The sequence below is a fragment of the Mercenaria mercenaria genome, chromosome 15 (genome assembly GCF_021730395.1).
Source record: "Mercenaria mercenaria strain notata chromosome 15, MADL_Memer_1, whole genome shotgun sequence".
Taxonomy (NCBI): domain Eukaryota; kingdom Metazoa; phylum Mollusca; class Bivalvia; order Venerida; family Veneridae; genus Mercenaria; species Mercenaria mercenaria.
In genome coordinates this window covers 52,212,024-52,233,979 of record NC_069375.1, presented here as the reverse complement: position 1 = coordinate 52,233,979, position 21,956 = coordinate 52,212,024, and the positions used below count along the sequence as shown (strand labels likewise).

Sequence of the window (21,956 nt, the reverse complement as noted above, 5' to 3'; positions counted from 1 at the left end):
TGCCTTTTTATTCTTGTCCGCACTCTTAAGTCAAACATTTCTCATCTGATCTTCACCAAACTTGAACAAAATGTGTTTGACCATAAGTCCTTGGCCAAGTTTGATAACTAGCCAAATCGGCCGAGGCACTTCATAGTTATGGCCCTTGAATTACCCAAAATCAACCTTTTTACTCTTCAAAGGTATATTTGTAGTGAGTAAACAGTATATAAAGACTGACATACTATTTAGATGATTAGGCAGTTGTGGGAGACATGCACTTTTCTCAAAAGCAGCTCTAGTATTCAGGTTCTTTTGCCATTGTTAGTTATAGTTGATAGTTAAAAAAAATTACAAGATAATGAATTTTGGTTGTTAAATGCTTTTTAAAATCTCTATGCTCAGACCGTTCCAAGGTAGAACTGAAGGTATATTTTCATTTCTTTATTACAAGGGCGTGACTGGGACTATGACTGGACGTTGCCAAATGTGAATCGTGACGGCGACATTCCCCTCGGATATGCGGCTGCCGATGCTTATGCTTCACCTAGACATAAACAAAAACATGAGGAATCTCCTGCAGAGGAGAGCAGAACAAGGGGAAGGAACAGACTTAGACGTAGGATCCATCAGCGGAATTCAGGAACGCAGCACTATCCAGAGCAGAATGGTTACGAATCTGATCAGTCACCAACAAGGGCTCAAGCTGAGGAAGTTCAAACCTCGCCGAGCAAGGTTCAGGGGCATTATGGGTATTATACACCTCAACAGAACACAGCAAGCCCTGCACAGCAAAACATCCAAGTTAGATCACCTGGTACTTAAACAGTTTATTTCATTTTATATGTAGGAAACTTGTGAAAATAACACCTGATTCCAAAGTTGTAAAACTATGTTTGCAGTTCCCAGAAACAGTCAATCAAATGTTGGAGTTTTCAGATCTCCAAACTCTGTTCTATAACCATGTCTTTTAGTATTTTGTATGGAAAATGAATAAACAGTTTTGTAAAACATGTTTTGTAGTGAAGTTGGTATATGGTTTTAAAAATCTCTACCACCCTAAGGTTATCCATATGGAAAGAAAGTTGTATTAATTTTATCTTTAGAGAAAGTTTATTTAGTGCATGAATAAAGATTTTTGAATGAGTGGATTGTAGCTGAATATTTCAAAAATAATCTTAAGACATTCAAATGTAAAAAGGTCAATAAATGATACAAATATTTTTTAAATTTAGGACAACTACAACCAGGAAGACGCGTTTTCGGTTCTCAGCCTAACTTAGCCTATACAGGGTACCAGCCACCTCCACCCCCAAGGTCCACAGCCTCAGGATCAACAAGATCTGCAAGCCAAACATCCTCTACTCGACCACTCCGACAAACACTTTATTCATACGCTGCCAACCCAACACAAAATAGAGCTGGATATAACCAGTCCGAGATTAAGCCACCACCATATGGCCACCACCGTCAAAGACAATATGCCAGTGACGATATATGCTTAAATGATGGACAAACACAGTTTATTCCAAATGGTGCTACTGACATACAAAATGTACAAAATGAAGGTGGAATTTATACATCTTCCTGCCCTATTTGTGGTAGCTCAAGTTACCATTCACATGGAGATTTTGTGTACCCTCCAGAAGATCACAGAGTGCCCTTAGGATATATAGTGCATGATGGAAGGTATGTAAACATTTACCCTAGAAATAGATCTTACCTATATTGAAAGCTAAATAGGTCGTAAATCATAAAAATTCAGTAAAAAAGGGTTAAACTTATTAAAATGCTTAATAAAAGTTGCTGCTTTAGATGATAGTTTAGATATAGCTACAGCTGCTTTTCACTTGCATTGTCTTTGTTATACTCAATAAAAACATTAATTAATGTATCTGTCGTTAGTTTGTGGCTCTGCAACTAATGTTTTTCATGAAATTAGACTGTTTTCACTTTTCTTATCACTTACATAGCTTGAATCTTCAGAATTTGTAAGTTTTTTATTTTTACACACACCTTTGCAATGAACCATGTTCTTCACTTGTTTTAATTCCAAACATTTTCAGACAGATTGTTGACAGCGTTCAAGTTCCAATCTACTCATTGCCCCCTAATGTGGCCACACCAACACCCAGACCCTTTTCATCCCGCTCATTCAGGAGCCCACTGCCATTCAGAATATACAAAGCCCCGCCTCAGTTGAAACCACACCTACTTCCAATTAACATTCCTAAAAAAATCATAATACCCCAAGTAACATTCCAAAGTCCGCCCCCTGCAAGAAATCAGCCAATGGCAGCAAGTCATGATGCAGTGCACCAGCCAATCATTGAGATGGACTCTCCTGCAGAGGAGGGGTAAATGTGTATCTGGTGTTGACTTGTAATAATTCTAGAATTCAGTAACTTTGTAAATGGTGACTTTATCGTGTGAAAGTAAACACATTTTAATTAACCAAAAATCTAAATGTTGGTATTTCAAAATTTGTTCAGTTAACCAAACCGTAAAGATATTTTGGTCATATACTCAAGGCTTCAGAGTTGTTAAAGTTAATGATCAGGGAAATGTATTCATGAACAATTAAAATTAATTAGGAAAATCTTTATGTGCTCACTAATCGTAACTTATTCCATCTGCACTAACTGTGGATCAGTGTTCTTTAAAATTTCATTTGTTTGCTTTTATTTAGTAACTCATTGATGTGCCTATTTCTTAAGTTGTGTTCTATATAAGGATTTCTGTAAAATGAACATGTTATTTTATCATAAGTAAATGTTTAGTGATATTTTATGAGTGGTATCCATTTTAGCTGTTAAAGCATATTATGATAAAAATATACTTATGGTAGCTTCTGTGTACAGTTTAACATAATTTCATTTTTAGCTCGACTATTCGAAGAATAGTCTAGCTATTCTACTCACCCTGGGGTCGGCGTCGGCGTCGGCGTCACACCTTGGTTAAGTTTTTGCATGCAAGTACATACAGCCATCAATTAAAGGCATATAGCTTTGAAACTTATTTTTTCTTTTTCTAGGTCAATTACCAACCTCTCTGGGTCAAGTCCCATAACTCTGACATGTATTTTGAGCAAATTATGCCCCCTTTTGGACTTAGAAAATTTTGGTTAAAGTTTTACATGCAAGTTACTATCTCCAAAACTAATGCAGATATTGAATTGAAACTTCACATGTGTCTTCGGGGTTATAAAACTAGTTGATAGCAGCAAGTCCCATAACTCTGACCTTCATTTTGGCCAAATTATGCCCCCTTTTGGACTTAGAAAATTCTGGTTAAAGTTTTGCGTGCAAGTACATACAGCTTTTTCTAAAAGGCATATAGATTTGAAACTTATTTTTTCTTTTTCTAGATCAATTACTTACCTCACTGGATCAAGTCCCATAACTCTTACATGTATTTTGAGCAAATTATTCCCCTTTTTGGACTTAGAAAAATCCTGGTTAAAGTTTTGCGTGCAAGTACATACGGCAATTACTAAAAGGCATATAGATTTGAAACTTATTTTTTCTTTTTCTAGATCAATTACCAACCTCACTTGGTCAAGTCCCATAACTCTGGCATGTATTTTGGGCAAATTATGCCCCCTTTTGGAATTTGAAAATTCTGGTTAAAGTTTTACATGCGAGTTTCTATCTCCAAAACTAATGCAGATATTGAATTGAAACTTCACATGTGCCTTCGGGGTTATAAAACTAGTTGATAGCAGCAAGTCCCATAACTGATATGCATTTTGGTCAAATTATGCCCCCTTTTGAACTTAAAACTCTTTTGATATTTAACCTTTTTGGGTAATATTTTCCTGCTTCTGGGACAATATTTCGAATAGTCGAGCTTGGCTGTCTTACGGACAGCTCTTGTTTCACTGTATTGTTAGTAGTCTGCATTAAATAATTCACTAGCTGCTTGTAAATTCATGCTCTCTGGCTTTTGTTAAATTCCCTTTATAAAGGTTGCCTATTGGTCACACATTTAAGTGTAATGTAGAAGTACTACATTGCAGAAAGTAATCAATGTTTTTCAGTGCACAGCCAAGAACAAGGGCAAGGTCCAAGTCATGGGGACGCTCGGGAAGAATACGACACTACTCGCCTGATGGAAGAATAAGAAGTAGATATTTTGTTCGGGAATTCGGCAATGATGAAAGTGACAGTGCCGAGTCAGAAGAGGAGGTAGCACCAAGAAGAAGGTAAAATAAGACTCTGGCGTCTTGATCTTCATTTATTTTGGGCTTAGTTGTCAACCTTGATGGGTGCCTCGTCACTGTTGTTGTTGTGAGTCTGGCCAAGCCAGAAAGATGCTTCAATCTTGCTTTCTGAAAGTTGGCAGTTCTATCATGTGACCTTGTGGCCAGAGATGGCAGTGTGACTTTGAACCAAACAGTAAGCAGTGCATTTTGAATAAATGCTTTTTTTAACCCTTTACTCCATACAGATACAATAGTATTGATTATTGATACCCAATACACTCAGTTGCATTATCTGTACACTATCTCCATACAGGTTATTGGAGAAAAATGCAAAATTTATACCTGTGTTACTCAGATCAAAATTAGTCTATAAATACTTGTTTTAACCATTTAGTGTCCAACATAATTTATTTTTAGAATTAAATTTCCTTTCTGATGGTATATTTTTCATAATTTTGTGATAAATATTTTTCACAATAGAAAGCTACAAACCTGAGACCTTAGAATATTATTATAATTTAGCTGTTTTATGCATGTGATACAACAGAAAAGAAATATTTTTACAGTTATAAATGCACAATTTTATTAATTGAAGGTAAATGAAAGACTAGAAAGGTCTATATTAAGTGATTTTCAAAATAAGCAAACCCATTTAATTAATCATTAAAATCTACACCCCTACCAAACTTACAGAACTTCATAGATCATAAAATTAATTAATTACATAATGTTTTGATAAGAAGCACTGATCAAAGACACTTTCTATAAAATTTGTTGATCCACATCATAAATAATGATGCAAACAACACCCTAATTGCCTTGTTTTGACAGCTTTGCACAATAAACACACTTCCAAGGGGCCCAGGTCAATTAGCATAAATTCCATAATATTGACAAGTGATCTATGGATTTTAATGGTTGTTATGGTAACCACACCTTTTATTACACCAATCTTATGTCTCACTTTTACATAATTTGCCATAGTTGAATGATAGAATGCAAATAATTACTTGTTCTTGGGTCACCTATGTACTTCTCTATCTGTCAATAGCTGTCCTAATTTATATTAAGTCAGTGTGATTTTCAGAAAATGCCACCTAAATTAAAAGTGATAATTATCAATAAATTACAATTATAACCACAAGTTTTTCTGAAACTGATCTTTTATTAACAGTTTAAACTTCACAAATATGCTTTTGTGGGCTTCATTGCCAATATATTTTATTGGTATTTTGCATTTAAACTATCAGTATAGTAGAATGCGATAAAAGGAGTATCTATGGAGTAATGCATAGATGCGTTAAAAGGAGTATCTATGGAGTAATGCATAGATGCGTTAAAAGGAGTATCTATGGAGTAAAGGGTTAAAAAAAACTATCGTATTTTTCCGAATTAAGGCCCCCCCCCCCCCCTAATTAACGCCCCCCACCCATTTTGGAGGGGAAAAAAGTCAACAAGAACGGGAAAAAATCACCTACCTCATTTTTATAAGTCCACATAATAAGTAATTTACAGTACTAAAGTCCAATGTATTAAAAATTAAACACACTTTTAAACAGTCCATGTACCGTAAAGCCAAAACATTTGTACTAAGTACGGTACGTAACAGAAAATTAAACGGTAAATACATTTTTGATTTTGTTTTTACACCACTCGCGCACACGCTTCCTGCCGACTTTAAACAAACTTGCAGCAATGTGTTTACGATATACCCTTTTCTTCGGCAGTTTTAAAAACTTTTAATTTTAAAGCAGGCACAGCAGCGTGTCAAACCATTGACATTGTGTATTGCGCTATTAGCTACCCGCATGTACTAAGGAAAATGTTATCGGAGTACACAGCTGTTTGGGTCATGACGTAATGTGTAGTGTCGCGAGCGTGTCAAAAAGCCAGACATGGAATACACGAGGTACCGTATTTAAATGCATAAAAGAAACACTGCATTAAATTGGATGCCAAATAATTACGTTTTAGGGGGATTTAACAACACAGAAACACTTTATAGCTAGTTTGAACGATGTTTTTAAGTTTTGTAAAAATTTTCATTTTTTTTTTTTTTCCTCAAATAAACGCCCCCTCTTTGGAAAATGTAACGCCCCCAGGGGCCTTAATACGGGAAAATACGGTAATTAATAAATGAATATCCTGCGTTTTGAAATTTGAAATCTTCTGTAGCACAAGTACTCTATTAATGTAAATTGTAACATCATTTTAGAAGTCGAAGTGTTGGCAGACGCAGATTACGGCATGGACGTAAATACCGGCGTGTACGTGGAGAGGAGGAATACGAAAGTGATAGAGGATCAGGGTCGTTAAATTTGGTAAGTTTTATTAATGTTTTTTTACTAATCTGAATTACCGCACTATTTCTGGTTAAGAGTTATTAGAATTTGTTTTGGAATTCGGAAGAAGTTTTCTCAGTCTTCCTTTTTTTTCATTTTTGCAGTTTGTTGGTGTCTCATGTACCTGCTTAATTTCTATAAGAATGTGTACAGCTAAATGATTTTAGGTTGAACCATATTTTATTGTCATCTGGTACAATTTTCATGTATTCAGGTCTTCTTGTTTGATGCAGTTACTATTATAAAAAATAAATGCTTAAGGAAACAGTGTTTAAACAAACTTCTTTACTTTAGAAATCATCGAAAAAGCAAGTTTTATTGTAAATAATCTTATAACAATTATGTAATATAACTGGATAGGTTTTATAAAATCTTGTTGTTGTGGTGTATTTGTGTAAGTGTACAATTGAAATAGATAAAAATAGAAATAACAGAAAAATGTAAAAACATAGCTTCTAACCTTAAGCTTGAAAAGTCAGTGTTTTGTTAATTGAAGTAAAATTACAGCACTAATCAAATGTAAATGCAAAATACATTTGTTATAGTTTGCATTCAGAAAACTTATAAAATATGTATGTCAGCTTTGTATGTCTTAAAAGAATTTTTGTTTAGAAATAATGGAAGCCAAAAGTGTGCACAATTTTTATCCAACTGTTATGTGTCTATATAGAAAAAATCTAAATCTCAACCAAATGTCCAAGAACCTGCTGAGGAATTAAAGGGGGGCAACCATTCCCCTGAAGAAAAGATTGTAAGCATAAAGGGAGATAACTCTAATTTGCACAGTTTTGAGATTGCTATTCTAGATTTTGATTGAATGTTTCACGTTTGTGTTTTATTGCTAATAGATGATAAAAACATAAACACGTTTAATTATCGACAAAATAATCCATTATCATTTGCTAGAACTGGTTTGTGTTTGAAGTTGTTATGACCACCATAAAATTGAAGATACTAAAATAAAAGCCCAGAATGTGTGTAAAATTCTCCTAGCCTTTAAAATGTTATTGCCCAAGACAAATTGGCTTATGTTTGAATTTAACATTATCTTTTTCTGTACATGTGTACCTTCATTTGACCTTTGTCTTTAAATCAGGAGATGAAATTGGGGAGATAATACTTTTCACTCGCTTTTCCTTGTGAGTAAATTAATTATTCACTGACACTACGAGAACAACAAAAAGTATTAGGTGACATGCGTTAGTATTTGGCAGCAATACAATAACATGAAATTTCAATTTATTCAATGCATTGACACAGCGCTGTAGTTAATTGTCCATCATGGAAAGTTGGATCATCAGTTTCTGAATAAGACTAATTAAAGTATTTAAATACAAACATCAATTAAGAAATACTGTATAGAAAAAATGTGTTGTCCAGTTATTAATACATGGAAAGAGGTTATATGTCCGCAGAATAATTTCATGAGGGTGTAGCCGGAGTGAATTATTCTGTTGACGTATAACCGATTTTGAGTGTATTAATTTAGGTGAAACACGATTTTGCTATATGTTATTTCGATTCTAGTATGCCCTTAATCTAAAACAGTAGATAAAATAAAGTAGCGCTCTTTCTTGGTTGCAACAAAAAGATTGACGCCATTGCATGTTAACATGATGTCATTTTAGTGTAAGCGTGTTTTAACCCTTACCCTGCTAAATTTCTATAATGAACTTTTCCATCTTTCAATATGGACAGTGCCATTAACTGTTAAAAGGGGTGCATACCAAAAAGATACTGACTGAATGGCGAACAGATGTGCAGGCTGATCATGATCTACACTGGTCACAAAAGCAGAATCAGTTGTGTCCAGCATGATAAGGGTTAACAGAAACAACCATATTAGAATGAAAATTCTTGTCTAAACAATAAAACATCTGTACACATGGCATCTGAATACAAATGACACTTCATAGAATAAAAGTAAGAACAACAGATAGATCTGAAGTTTTAACTGTAGATGATGAAAGAGGAGGGAGGTGGGAACAGAGCACACAAATCAACCTTCACTGCCAAATAAATCAAGAAGTTTTAATTGTGAAAATGCAATAAAACAAGAAAATTGTCGAGTTGGACAGTAAAGTGGGAAAACTATAGACAGTGAAAACAAAGACTACATTTATATACATGATATTGTATAGACAAGAAACAAGACATACAAATAAGGATGAAAACCCTGAATAATTTCTGATCATGTTACGTTAAGGCAGTTACTTTTGCTCTTCGAAGAAATATTCCTGTTATTTATTGCATTTGCATGATGTAGACAGTCATACTTTCAAAACTTGGCATAAATCCTGTCTTTGTCAAAGAATTTTGTGTGTACAGAAATGCTGTAAAACATTTCAGGATGAAATGAAGGCAGATATTATCAGATATTTTCAGTCTTTAACTGACTCTGAAGAAAATGTAAGTTTCCAGAATGCAGGTGAACCCAAACTGTATAGTGATATATAATGCATTAGGCCTTGTAGCAGTTTTACTGTCATTTCTCTTGCCAAATACAAGTCATAAGTTCTTGGTTGTAAGATATTCACAAATGGTTAGTTTATAGCTGGTGGATAAAAGTAGATAAGAAAAACCCATATACTAATAATTAGTCTTCAACCATGCCATCTAATGTGGTGTAGGTAACTGTAAACTGCTCAGTTAGCTCAGTATGAGGTACACAAGACAACCAAACAAAAGGTCATGAGACTGATCCTTGGGTGAGGAAGACATTCCCAGAGTCACTCTGACAAGAGACATTACATCTGAAGTAAACTATTTGAACTGAAAAGTTTGTGTTAAAGGTACTGGCCTCCAGAACGTACAACAACAACAACAAAAAAAAGAGTTAGGTATCAAGAAATTAATGCTATATTTCTTAAGAATGCTTTGGAACTTAATTACTGACAGACTATATGTTATGGAAACACATGAGAATCAGTAGTTTTTACTAATTTTCACAATGAAAATCGAAACGCTTCACTCGAGGTACCCTGCTGTAATTGTAAATATCTATATTTAACTGTCTTTCTATACACATTTCTCAGTGGCGGTATTTGTAAAGAGAGCAGAAAAGTTTTTATTGCTGCGGTGGCCCAGGTCGTTTCCCGATGCGGGCATCTTTCTTTTTTCTTGATTTGGCATTTTTAAGATAGTTTAAAAACAAAAACTCATTTTCTAATGTTCATAATATGACCATACTTCAATTTGAAAGAAAGATCATTTTTAGCTAAAACCTGGAGGTCAGTGTCTTTAAAAAGTTATAGTTTACTGTAGAGTACAAATTTTGTAGAGGTACGGAATCAGTCACATGATTTTAGGTCACCTATACTGTTGAAAAATAACATTACCTATAAACCCTATCAAACAAATAGATGAGAGTAACATACAGTCCATAAAATACACAATCGTGTTTGTAAACATGGACGGATCCAAACAGAAGAGGAAGAAGCATTTTATAGAAATATTTTGATAGCAAAATACAATACTGTACATATCGTTGCCCTGACCAACCTATAAACGGGGCCAGTCTATTTTATAAGTACAACAAAACGGCTGACCCATTTAAACGAGTTGTATTGTCCATATGTATTGACCTGGCACTCATTAATCTTTGCCAATATTTTCGTGCGCTTTTGGTATTTTATGCCATATTTGTATCAGTAAAATATCTCAGTTAATCAAAATAATCGATATAGGTAACTAATGGCACTGTGGCGTTGTGGTAAGCTCTGCGACTTTTATGCACAATACCGTGAGTTTGAGTTCAATTCAAACTATCTTTTTATGCCCCCCTTCTACACAGGGTCGGTATGTAGACCAATCCATTTCTGGATGATAACTCAAGAACGCTTAGGCCTAGGATCATGAAAGTTGATAGAGAGGTTGGTCATAACCAGCAGATGACCCCTATTGATTTTGAGATCAGTAGGGTAAAGGTCAAGGTCACAGTGACCCAGAACAGATAAACGGTTTCCTGATGATAACTCAAGAACGCTTGGGCCTAGGATCACAAAACTTGATATGGAAGTTGATCATGATCAGCAGATAACCCTATTGATTTTGAGGTAAGTAGGTCAAAGGTCAAGGTCACAGTGACCCAGAACAGTAAACGGTTCAAGACATATAAGAAAGCTTCTGTCATGAATGATAATGTCTGAGCAGCACATGACCCTATGATTTGGACAAGTCGTAAATGACCCAGAACAGTTAAACTATTCTGAACGATAAGTGAGAAGCTTGGGTCTAGGATCAGAAGTTGATGGAGGTTATATGACAGCAGATGACCCCTATTGATTTTGAGGCCAATAGGTCAAAGGTCAAGGTCACATTGACCCAGAACAGTAGAACTTTTGTGTACAATGACCAAATAATTTCTGTTCCGTGTGCAATTACTGAATGCATCAAGGGGGGCATTTCATGTTCTGTGAGCTCTTGTTACTTCAGTGTTATGTAATTATATCAGTATTACTGATACAGTGTAACTTCCGAAAACCGAACGACCTCCGGACCAACCTAAAAGTTCGGTATTTGGAAGTTTCCGGAATTCAGAAGTTTGAAAGTTTGCAGTCAAAGTGGACACGGTGCACTAGAGTTATGTTTTCTTACACGTAGGATGAAGGGATTATTATCCTTTATAATTGTACAAGTTATAAAGTAATTAATTAATTTATTATCAATAATTAAATAATTTATGAATTGATTAATTGATACAAACATTAAGGATAATCAAGGATGTATGATAAATTTTCATTTTTATATACAGAATATTAATAATAATAATATTTTACCATCTTTGAAGTTCCGAGTTTGTCAATATTTAATTGTTGTTGATAATGCATAGTTTAATCAATTTAAGTAAATCACTTAAAACATGAAACTTTCTTTCATTCAAACAATAAGAAATTTTTCCACATGTAAGATATTTAATTCATCACGTTTTCATAAACTGAAAACAAATTAATGTAATTGTCGATTATCATTTCACTTTGCATCAAATGATCATTGTGATTATAACACGTGTCAAAATAAACGCGCGCAGCTAATAGATTAACAAAAGAACATGTTGACAACTTACCACGGGCGTTTTTGGATTAACAACATGTTAAAGACAGGTGACACATTTAATCCAGCAAATATTTTGCTGTTCGGTTTTCGGAAGTCAACTTTAGTGTTAAATTTTAAACGGTCCTTCAAAAATCGTCCGGTTTTCAGAATTCAGAAGTTCCGGTTTTCAGAAGTTAAAAATATATTGAATTAAGAATAGAAAAAAATGGGACTTTAAGTTCCGTGCGGTTTTCAAAGGTTTCCGGTTTTTAGAAGGTCTGGTTTTCGGAAGTTACACTGTATTCCAAAAATTTTATGAAACATCTCATTTTTTTCGTGAGCTGACACCAATTCCTTGAAAAGTCCGTTGATTGAACGGTCGCATATCCAGCCCTGAAGATTTAAGTCAACATTTTATAACACAGTTTACTGACATGTACATAGAGAAATTTTGAATAATACAGTATTTCTTTCAATAAATGAAAAATAAATCATGATAAGTGTGACAAATTACCCATCTGTTAAGTCTATAGATGGATTAAAAAATGATATGTAAAATCAGAGGACTCGAACCCACAACCCCGAGATAAGCACCTAAACGCTTTCTCCGCACAGCTTAATCTGCACATGCCAAATGAAGATATGAGCTGCGCCATGAGAAAACCAACATAGTGCGTTTGCAACCAGCATGGATCCAGACCAACCTGCGCATCCGCGCAGTCTGGTCAGGATTCATGCTGTTCGCCTTCAAAGCCTATTGCAATTAGAGAAACTGTTAGCGAATAACATGGATCCTGACCAGACTGCGCGGATGGGAAGGCTGGTCGGAATCCATGCTGGTCGCAAACGCACATTGTTGGTTTCCTCATGGCACAGCTCATATTAATTGTTCAGTTTTTAATAGTTATACTGTATCGTTATTTAGGTTCGGAAACCGCAAATTTATTTACGGAAACACACGGAATATTCATGAGTGCCAGGTCAGTACTTACGGACAATACCTTAGTGTGAAATTGTATATATATAATAGACAGGATTTACAAACCTTAGTGTGAAATTATCTCTGTATTATATGTTAAGAATTCTCTAATAATCAAACTATTATTCAGATACATAAATTACAAATTGATGCTAGATTGCCCAAGGAAAATAAAATGCGATGAAGTTTCATTCTAAAGTTATAAAAGTGATAGCTTGTCTTTAAACACAACAGCAGTATCTGCATATACACTAAGCTTTTATTAGCTCACCTGAGCACAAAGTGCTCGGGGTGAGCTATTGTGATCGCTCACCATCCGGCGTCCGTCCATCCGTCCACACTTTCCTTTAAACAACATCTCCTCCTAAACCACCAGGCCAATTTTAATGAAACTTCACAGGGATGTGAATTGTTCAAAGAATTGAATTCCATACTGAACTCTGGTTGCCATGGCAACCGAAAGGAAAAACTTAAAAAATCTTCTTGTCCAAAACCGCAAGGCGTAGAGCCTCGATATTTGGCATGTGGCATCATCTAATGGTCCTCTATGAAGATTGTTCAAATTGTGCCCCTGGGGTGAAAAGAGGCCCCGCCCCGGGGGGTCCCAAGTTTGTCATAGACTTATATAGGAAAAAACTTTAAAAGTCTTCTTGTCTGAAACCACAAGACCTAGGCCTTTAATATTTGGTATGTAGCATTGCCTTGTGGTCCTCTACCAAGATTGTTCAAATTATTACCCTGTGGTGAAAAGAGGCCCAGCCCCGGGGGTCCCAAGTTTTACATAGACTTATATAGGAAAAAACTTTAAAAATTTTCTTGCCTGAAACTGCAAGGCCTAGGATTTTGATATTTGGTAGGTTGCATTGCCTAGTGGTCCTCTACCAAAATTATTCAAATTATGCCCCTGGGATGAAAAGAGGCCCTGCCCTGGGTGTCCCAAGTTTTATATAGACTTATATAGGAAAAAACTTTAAAAATCTTCTTGTCTGAAAGTTCAAGGCCTAGGCCTTTGATATGTGGTATGTAGCATTGCCTAGTGGTTCTCTAACAAGATTGTCAAATTATGCCCCTGGGGTGAAAAGAGGCCCCGCCCTCGGGGTCACTTGTGTATGAGTTATATAGCAAAAAATACTTCAAAAATTATCTGATCATATTGCCTAGACTGTTTAATTATAATTATCTGATGGCCCCAAGTAATTAGGGGTTACTTGACTGTGACCTTGACCTACTGACCTACTTTCTTGTTTTTTAAGGTACAGCCTTGAAATTTGGATGACATATACAGTTTTGCACACCGATCTTAACACTGACTTTCAGTGACCATGAATGTGACCTACTGACCTACTTCCTTAATATTTTAAATCGTGACCTACTGACCTACTTTCTTGTTTTTGAAGTTAATTCAAAGGAAAAGCTTGTTAACACTCTAGAGACCACATTTATAACTTTATCTTCATGAAACTTAGTCAGAATGTTAATCTTAATGATCTATAGGTCAAATTCGAATCTGGGTCATGTGGGGTCAAAAACTAGGTCACCGGGTCAAATCAGAGGAAAAGCTAGTTAACACTTTAGAGACAACATTTATGACCATATCTTAATGAACCTTGGACAGAATGTTTATTTTGATGATCTTTAGGTCAGTAGGTCAGGTGAGCGATACAGGGCCTTCATGGCCCTCTTGTTTAACCAATACTCTCTTAATTTCTAAAATGGTCAAACATTCAATTTGGGCAGTACCATTTAATAATCCGAGGGGTGTTCACTGAAAGTTTACTGACTGAATAGAGAACAGTTCAGACCATGATCAGCCTGCACGGATAGCCTGCACATACTGATCATGGTCTGCACTGTTCGCAAAGACAGAATTAGCTAAAGGCTAGTCCATAAACTACTTATACTGGTTTCATACCTTGCTACATGTTGGTACACTCATGAAAATCATCTTCATTTAAAAAAGTTGAAGCATTTTTCATACATTTTGCTAATTTTGTTGACATTTTAACAGCATTTCTTTGTACAGAGCTAATACATCAATCAAATGAACATTGTTCTGACAGTATATCTATGATGTTCATTTCTTACTAGTTATAATGTGAATAATTTGTACTGATCAGCTAATCTCACCTTATTTTAATCTTGGAATGTAATCATTTAGTAAATTTCGTTAGTAGTGAATGTATTTAGCAGAATTCTTAGCCATTTTTAAAGCTGCTTAGAAAAACTCTTATTTACAGTAAAAACATTCAGTTTAAGATAGAAAAATATTTATTTACATCAGGACGTCTTGATATGTAATTATACATAACATATATGAATTCATAATTTGTCAGATGGCTTTTGGTGTTCTGTTCTGGATTTCTTTGACTTTTAAACAATAAGAGAAAACAAGAGCTGTCACTAATGGTGACAAATGCCCCCGCAGCACCTTGACCTTTGACCTGGTGACCCCAAAGTCAGTAGGGGTGGTGTACTCAATAAGTACTATCAACATGTGAAGATTGAAGGTCCTTGGTGAAGTGGTTCGCGAGTAAAGTGCCTTCATGCAAAAAGTTAACTTTGTCCCCTGTGACCTTGACCTTTGACCCCAAAGTCAGTAGGGGTGGTGTACTCAATAAGTACTATCAACATGTGAAGATTGAAGGTCCTTGGTGAAGTGGTTTGCGAGTAAAGTGCCTTCATGCAAAAAGTTAACGTTGTGACCTTGACCTTTGACCCCAAAGTCAGTAGGGGTGGTGTACTCAATAAGTACTATCAGCATGTGAAGTTTGAAGATCCTGGGTGCAGTGGTTCGCGAGTAAAGTGCCTTCACGCAAAAAGTTAACGTTGGCCCCTGTGACCTTGACCTTTGACCTGGTGACCCCAAAGTCAGTAGGGGTGGTGTACTCAATAAGTACTATCAGCATGTGAAGTTTGAAGGTCCTGGGTGCAGTGGTTCGCGAGTAAATTGCCTTCATGCAAAAAGTTAACATTGGCCCCTGTGACCTTGACCTTTGACCTGGTGACCCCGAAGTCAATAGGGGTGGTATACTCAGTAAGTACTATCAGCATGTGAAGTTTGAAATTCCTGGGTGTAGTGGTTCGCGAGTAAAATGCCTTCATGCAGAAAGTTAACGTTGGCCCCTGTGACCTTGTCCTTTGACCTGGTGACCCCAAAGTCAGTAGGGATGGTGTACTCAATAAGTACTATCAGCATATGAAGTTTGAAGGTCCTGGGTGCAGTGGTTCGCGAGTAAAGTGCCTTCATGCAAAAAGTTAACGTGACAAACTAACTAACTAACGAACGGATGGACAGTTGAAAACTAATATGCCACCCTTCGGGGGCATAAAAATTAATTTGCAAAATAGGAAGATACCAGAATCATGTTAAATTTAAGTTTTGCATAATGTCTAGCTGTACCAAAGTTGTGACCAGACGTTATAAAGATTACTAAATTAAGATGCCTGCTGTTTAGTATAGATTTGTCATAAAATATCAGTTTAAACAGTCATTCTGTTTATTACAGTCTGCAGCAGGCGAAGATGATTTGAATCGATCTTTACGATTGGTCAGTGAGATTGATGAATTAACGCACAAAATGATGGATACAGTAAGCGGAGAGCTGGCAGTGATGCGACGAGGAAAAGAATTTGGATCATCTGTATGGTAGAGAGATGGCAGGGTAGCCATGCTGCCAAGAAGAAAAAGACTTCAAGTTGTCAGTATGGTAGAGAGATGGCAGGGTAGCCATGCTGCCGAGAAGAAAAAGACTTCAAGTTGTCAGTATGGTAGAGAGAAAATGAAGAGCTTCAGTAAACATTTTTAGAGCCAGTTTCATGTGTACTTAATTCATGACAATAATCAGGGACTCCAACAATAGGTAGATATTCCATATAGTTCGGTATCAGTAGACAGATTTTGAATTTGGATTTCAGATCAAGTTTAAATCACTATCAGCCATAAAAATCATGTATTTTCTTGCTTTAAGCTACTTGCCCACAGTTGGAGCAAAATTTTTCAGCATGTTTATTTCTACCAAGTTGGTATATAATGTATACATGACACTGAAAAGTGTTACAGTGAGTGAAAAGAAGTGTTAGATATTGGTAAGAATGTTGATGTTACCCTTTTACTCCCATCTGTTCAATATTTCAGGTAACTTATTTGGATATATTCATGTGTCAATAAGTTACTGGTTACTTTCACATCCACATTTTATTTTTTCAAGTAAAACCTTTAGCCTAAAAAGTGTGAAGGAGTCGCTTTGAAGATAAAAATTCATTTATAAAGTTAGAACAATAAAGTACAGTACAATACAAATTTTATTTAAAGTCGGTGCATATATATAAACAGGAAAACATTAGCTATGTATAGCTATTTACCTATATAAAGTTGCTTGCATAATATCTTTATGGACATTTCTCAGTTAAAGACCAATAGAAATTCACTACCCAAAATACCAGAACTTTAAAACATCACTAAGCATTTTAAATATACTGGTAGCTGAGGTAGAGACATTGAATTTTTTTTTTTACTGTTCACGAAAAATATACATGTGAATAATATTAAATACCAGTACTGAACATGGTGTTATTTTGGCATAGTCCAATATTTGATTGTACAAAAAATGTGTGGTTGTATTTTGGTTTGTGTAATATCCACCGTTTTACATACTTTACAGTTTATCTTTTCTGGTTTTTGATATGTTCAGTTTAGGCCTTTCAGTAGTAAACCAATCATTGACCATACAAAATATTCCAGAATATGACATATATAAACTTTGTGCATTTAGATTTTAGCACCATACATATGAGAGATACAGTGAAAATCTGTTTAAGCCATATACTGTTATTCAGATATTCATTTAGAGAATCGTTGCACTTCTATCAGTGATAATGTGGAAATCAAAATGCTATTTTGCCATGTTTACATGCCATTTTATAGAATGCATTTAGTTTATTTTTGTCCTCTGTGATTTTCAGAATGATATTTATTTTTGCATTGTTTTTAATGCAGCTTTATTCAGCAATTGTCAAATTTACTTCTATTTTCCGTCCATGACTTGCGCTTTTTGTTTTTAAGATTTTTATTACATTTAAAAAAAAAACTTTTGTTTCCTAAAATTAAATTTTAAGGTTGGTCCATGTCTTGTATGTTATTATTATTCCGAGTATTTCAGTGACTGGGATATTAATTTTCTTATGCCTTCATTTTAAAAACCTGAAGAGTTGGTTGTTTCAAAATAATAGGTTTACATTCAAGGCACTTTAGACTTTTCAGTTCTTAAATCCACGGTGATCTTGACTATGGTATTTGAAGTGTATGCATTGCCTTTTACTGTTTGAGGGATAAAGTTTTGTTTATTTAACATTTTTGGTAATTTCATAAACAAGAGGGTCATGATGACCCTGGATTGCTCACCTGAGCCTTTAGAGTGTTAACAGGCTTTTCCTTTGATTTGACCGGGTGACCTAGTTTTTGACCCCAGAATGACCTAGATTCAAACATGGCATAGAGATATTCAAGATAAACATTCTGACCAAGTTTAATGAAGATAGGATCATAAATGTGGCCTCTACAATGTTAACAAGCTTTTCATGTGATTTGAGCATGTGACCTAGTTTTTGATCCCACTGTCCACATGACCCATATTCAAACTTGACCTGGAGATCATCAAGATAAACATTCTGATCAACTTTCATGAAGATAGGGTCATAAATGTGGCCTCTAGAATGTTAACAAACATTCCATTGATTTTAGTGGGTGAGCTAGTTTTTGACCCCCACATGACCAAGTTGGAATCATCAAGATAAACATTCTGACTGAGTTTCATGAAGATAGGGTCATAAGTGTGGCCTCTAGAGTGTTAATAAGCTTTTCCTTTGATTTGAGCGGGTGACCAAGTTTTTGAATCCACATCAGCAGATTCAAACTTGGCCTTGGAATCATCAAGATAAACATTCTGACCAAGTTTCATGAAGACAGGGTCAGAAATGTGGCCTCTACAGTGTTAACAAGCTTTCCTTTGATTTGAGCGTGTGACCTTTTTTTTTTGACCCCTCATGGCCCAGTTTTGAACTTGGCTTAGAGATCATTAAGATAAACATTCTCACCAAGTTTCATGAAGATAGGGTCATAAATGTGGCCTCTAGAGTGTTAACAAACTTTTCCTTTGATTTGATCAGGTAACCTAGTTTTAGACCTTAAATGATCAAGATGCGAACATTCTGACCAAGTCTCATGAAGATAGGGTCATAAATGTGGCCCCTAGAGTGTTAACAAGCTTTTCCTTTGATTCGATCGAATGACCTAGTTTCTAACCAGATTCTAACTTGACATAGAGGTCATCAAGACAAACATTCTGACCAATTCTCATGAGTTTCAAACTTAAAATGTGGTCCCTAGAGTGTTAACAAGATTTTCCTTTGATCTGGCCTAGTGACCTAGTTTTTGATCCAACATGACCAAATTTCGAACTTGGCCTGAAGATCATCAAGATAAACATTCTGACCAAGTATCATGAAGATAATGTCGTAAATGTGGCCTCTAGAGTGTTAACAACCTTTATCTAAGGGCGCTAAATAAATCTGGTATTATAATAATAAAAATACCTTTGATTTGACCAGATGACCTAGTTTTTGACCGAACATGACCCAGATTCGAACTTGACCTAGTGGTCATCAAGACGAACATTCTGACCAATCCTCACGAGTTTCAAACTTAAACTGAGGAGTCTAGTGTTAACAAGATTTTCCTTTGATCTGGCCTACTGACCTAGTTTTTGACCCTACATGACCCAGTTTCAAGCTTGAACTAGAGATCATCAAGACAAACATTCTGACCAAGGTTCATAAAGATTGGGTCACAACTGTGGCTTCTAGAATGTTAACAAGGGAAATGTTGACAGACGACGGACGAAGATGGACAATGACCGGTCACAATAGGTCACCCTGAACACTTCGTGCCCTGGTGAGCTTAAAACAGTCCTTGTACTAGCCCTCTTACTTTAAAGGGAATAATTTACAACTGATGCATAGTTTAAACTATGTGTAATAACACTTCCCAAATTTTTCCAAATTTTAGTCACACAAAAAGATAACAGTTATCAGGGCCTTTTATTTATTTTCTTTTAAATGCTGTGGCAGTTTTTCTAATAATAAACAAGTCTGCTAACAGATCTACTACCCTGGTTAAATTTGACCATTTCAAACTTGTAAACACATGATGGGTTTACAGTAGTATGGATTTAATGTACATGTGTAGTCTGTTTGTTAACAAAAAATAAATATTCCGTCCTGTTCAATGTTTATGATTTGAAAGTTTGTCTCATTTTTCAAGAAATTTTGTATTAGCTTGTGATATGGTTCATTTTTATTTATTTATAATATTTATTAAACTTTAACCATCCTTTTAACATGAATTATCTTTTAATTTATTTGATATCTGTATACCTTACTTTTATTATTTATTATTACATCATCTACACAGGAACATTACATCATCTACACAGGAACTCCAGATCACCAATGTAGATTTTTCTGACATTGTTCCACCTTTTTGTTTTAGAAGAGTTAACAGTCTAAAACAATATAATTCAGAGTTTCCATAATCAGAACTTTGAAAACTACTCACAAACTAGAGGTAGACTTAAATAAAAATAATTTCTAGATTCCCAAACCAGAGCTTGTGTAGTCATCCATTTTCAAAAGCAGTAGAAATTTTAGATTTTGATCAATATTACTTGTAAAATGTATTTAAAGAAACAGCTTTCTATACACTGGAAAGAATTTTTCCGTTTAATGCTTTATTGAAGTTGGAACATTTATTTGATTTCTCTTAAAACATTTGTATTACAACAGAAGAAATTCAGATTTAAAAAATAAATAAACGAATTTTCATAAGTATTTGATATCGTATGTAAGAAATCAAGACCTAAACATCTTGCATTATGTCATACGAAGATATAATTTGACAAACTTCATGTATATATCTTAAGCCTAAAACATTGTTATAGCTTTTATATATAAACTGTACTTATTGAGTACAGATCCTTTAACAAGTGTGATATTTTAATCTACATGTACAGTTTTTGTAATGAAATAAATATTTATGTACAAAGTTCTGCTTTTGTTTTTATTTGACATTTCAAGTAAAAGGAAAGGATGCATTGGAGTATTAGCTGTTCTTGCTTGATTTGAAAAATTAAGAAGAGAAAGAAAAATGTTTCCTCCACTTTGACCGTGCATCTCAAGTCTTTTTTCTTCTACCACCGACTTCTGGGGATGTTTTCAGTGTCTTCTACCACTGACTTGTGGGGATGTTTTCAGTGTCTTCTACCACCGACTTGTGGGGATGTTTTCAGTGTCTTCTACCACTGACTTGTGGGGATGTTTTCAGTGTCTTCTACCACCGACTTGTGGGGATGTTTTCAGTGTCTTCTACCACCGACTTGTGGGGATGTTTTCAGTGTCTTCTACCACTGGCTTGTGGGGATGTTTTCAGTGTCTTCTACCACTGACTTGTGGGGATGTTTTTAGTGTCTTCTACCACCGACTTGTGGGGATGTTTTCAGTGTCGTCTACCACCGACTTGTGGGGATGTTTTCAGTGTCTTCTACCACCAACTTGTGGGGATGTTTTCAGTGTCTTCTACCACTGACTTGTTGGGATGTTTTCAGTGTCGTCTACCACTGACTTGTGGGGATGTTTTCAGTGTCTTCTACCACCGACTTGTGGGGATGTTTTCAGTGTCTTCTACCACTGACTTGTGGGGATGTTTTCAGTGTCTTCTACCACCGACTTGTGGGGATGTTTTCAGTGTCTTCTACCACTGACTTGTGGGGATGTTTTCAGTGTCTTCTACCACTGACTTGTGGGGATGTTTTCAGTGTCTTCTACCACCAACTTGTGGGGATGTTTTCAGTGTCTTCTACCACTGACTTGTGGGGATGTTTTCAGTGTCTTGTGGGGATGTTTTCAGTGTCTTTTACCACCGACTTGTGGGGATGTTTTCAGTGTCTTCTACCACCGACTTGTGGGGATGTTTTCAGTGTCTTCTACCACCGACTTGTGGGGATGTTTTCAGTGTCTTCTACCACCGACTTGTGGGGATGTTTTCAGTGTCTTCTACCACCGACTTGTGGGGATGTTTTCAGTGTCTTCTACCACTGACTTGTGGGGATGTTTTCAGTGTCTTTTTACCACCGACTTGTGTGGATGTTTTCAGTGTCTTGTGGGGATGTTTTCAGTGTCTTTTACCACAGACTTGTGGGGATGTTTTCAGTGTCTTCTACCACTGACTTGTGGGGATGTTTTCAGTGTCGTCTACCACTGACTTGTGGGGATGTTTTCAGTGTTTTCTACCACCTACTTGTGGGGATGTTTTCAGTGTCTTCTACCATTGACTTGTGGGGATGTTTTCAGTGTCTTCTACCACCAA

The 21,956-nt window shown here is 35.6% G+C and overlaps 1 protein-coding gene across 12 annotated transcripts in view; it reads left to right on the top strand.

Annotated features, from left to right (window-relative positions):
- LOC123554492 (uncharacterized) overlaps positions 1-20,637 on the top strand; it is a 105,386-nt gene extending 84,749 nt beyond the window's left edge. For 9 of the 12 annotated variants that reach the window (XM_045344791.2, XM_045344704.2, XM_045344730.2 and 6 more), the window contains 7 exons: positions 434-796; positions 1,215-1,668; positions 2,046-2,336; positions 4,019-4,183; positions 6,399-6,504; positions 7,196-7,276; positions 16,045-20,637. In XM_045344791.2, the coding sequence (XP_045200726.2) occupies positions 434-796; positions 1,215-1,668; positions 2,046-2,336; positions 4,019-4,183; positions 6,399-6,504; positions 7,196-7,276; positions 16,045-16,188 (1,604 nt within the window). In that variant the 3' untranslated portion in view covers positions 16,189-20,637. Of the gene's footprint in view, positions 1-433; positions 797-1,214; positions 1,669-2,045; positions 2,337-4,018; positions 4,184-6,398; positions 6,505-6,819; positions 6,865-7,195; positions 7,277-16,044 lie in introns of those variants that run through there. The other 3 variants (XM_045344784.2, XM_045344760.2, XM_053525260.1) reach the window with 3 other exon arrangements.
- Positions 20,638-21,956: the final 1,319 nt, after the last annotated feature.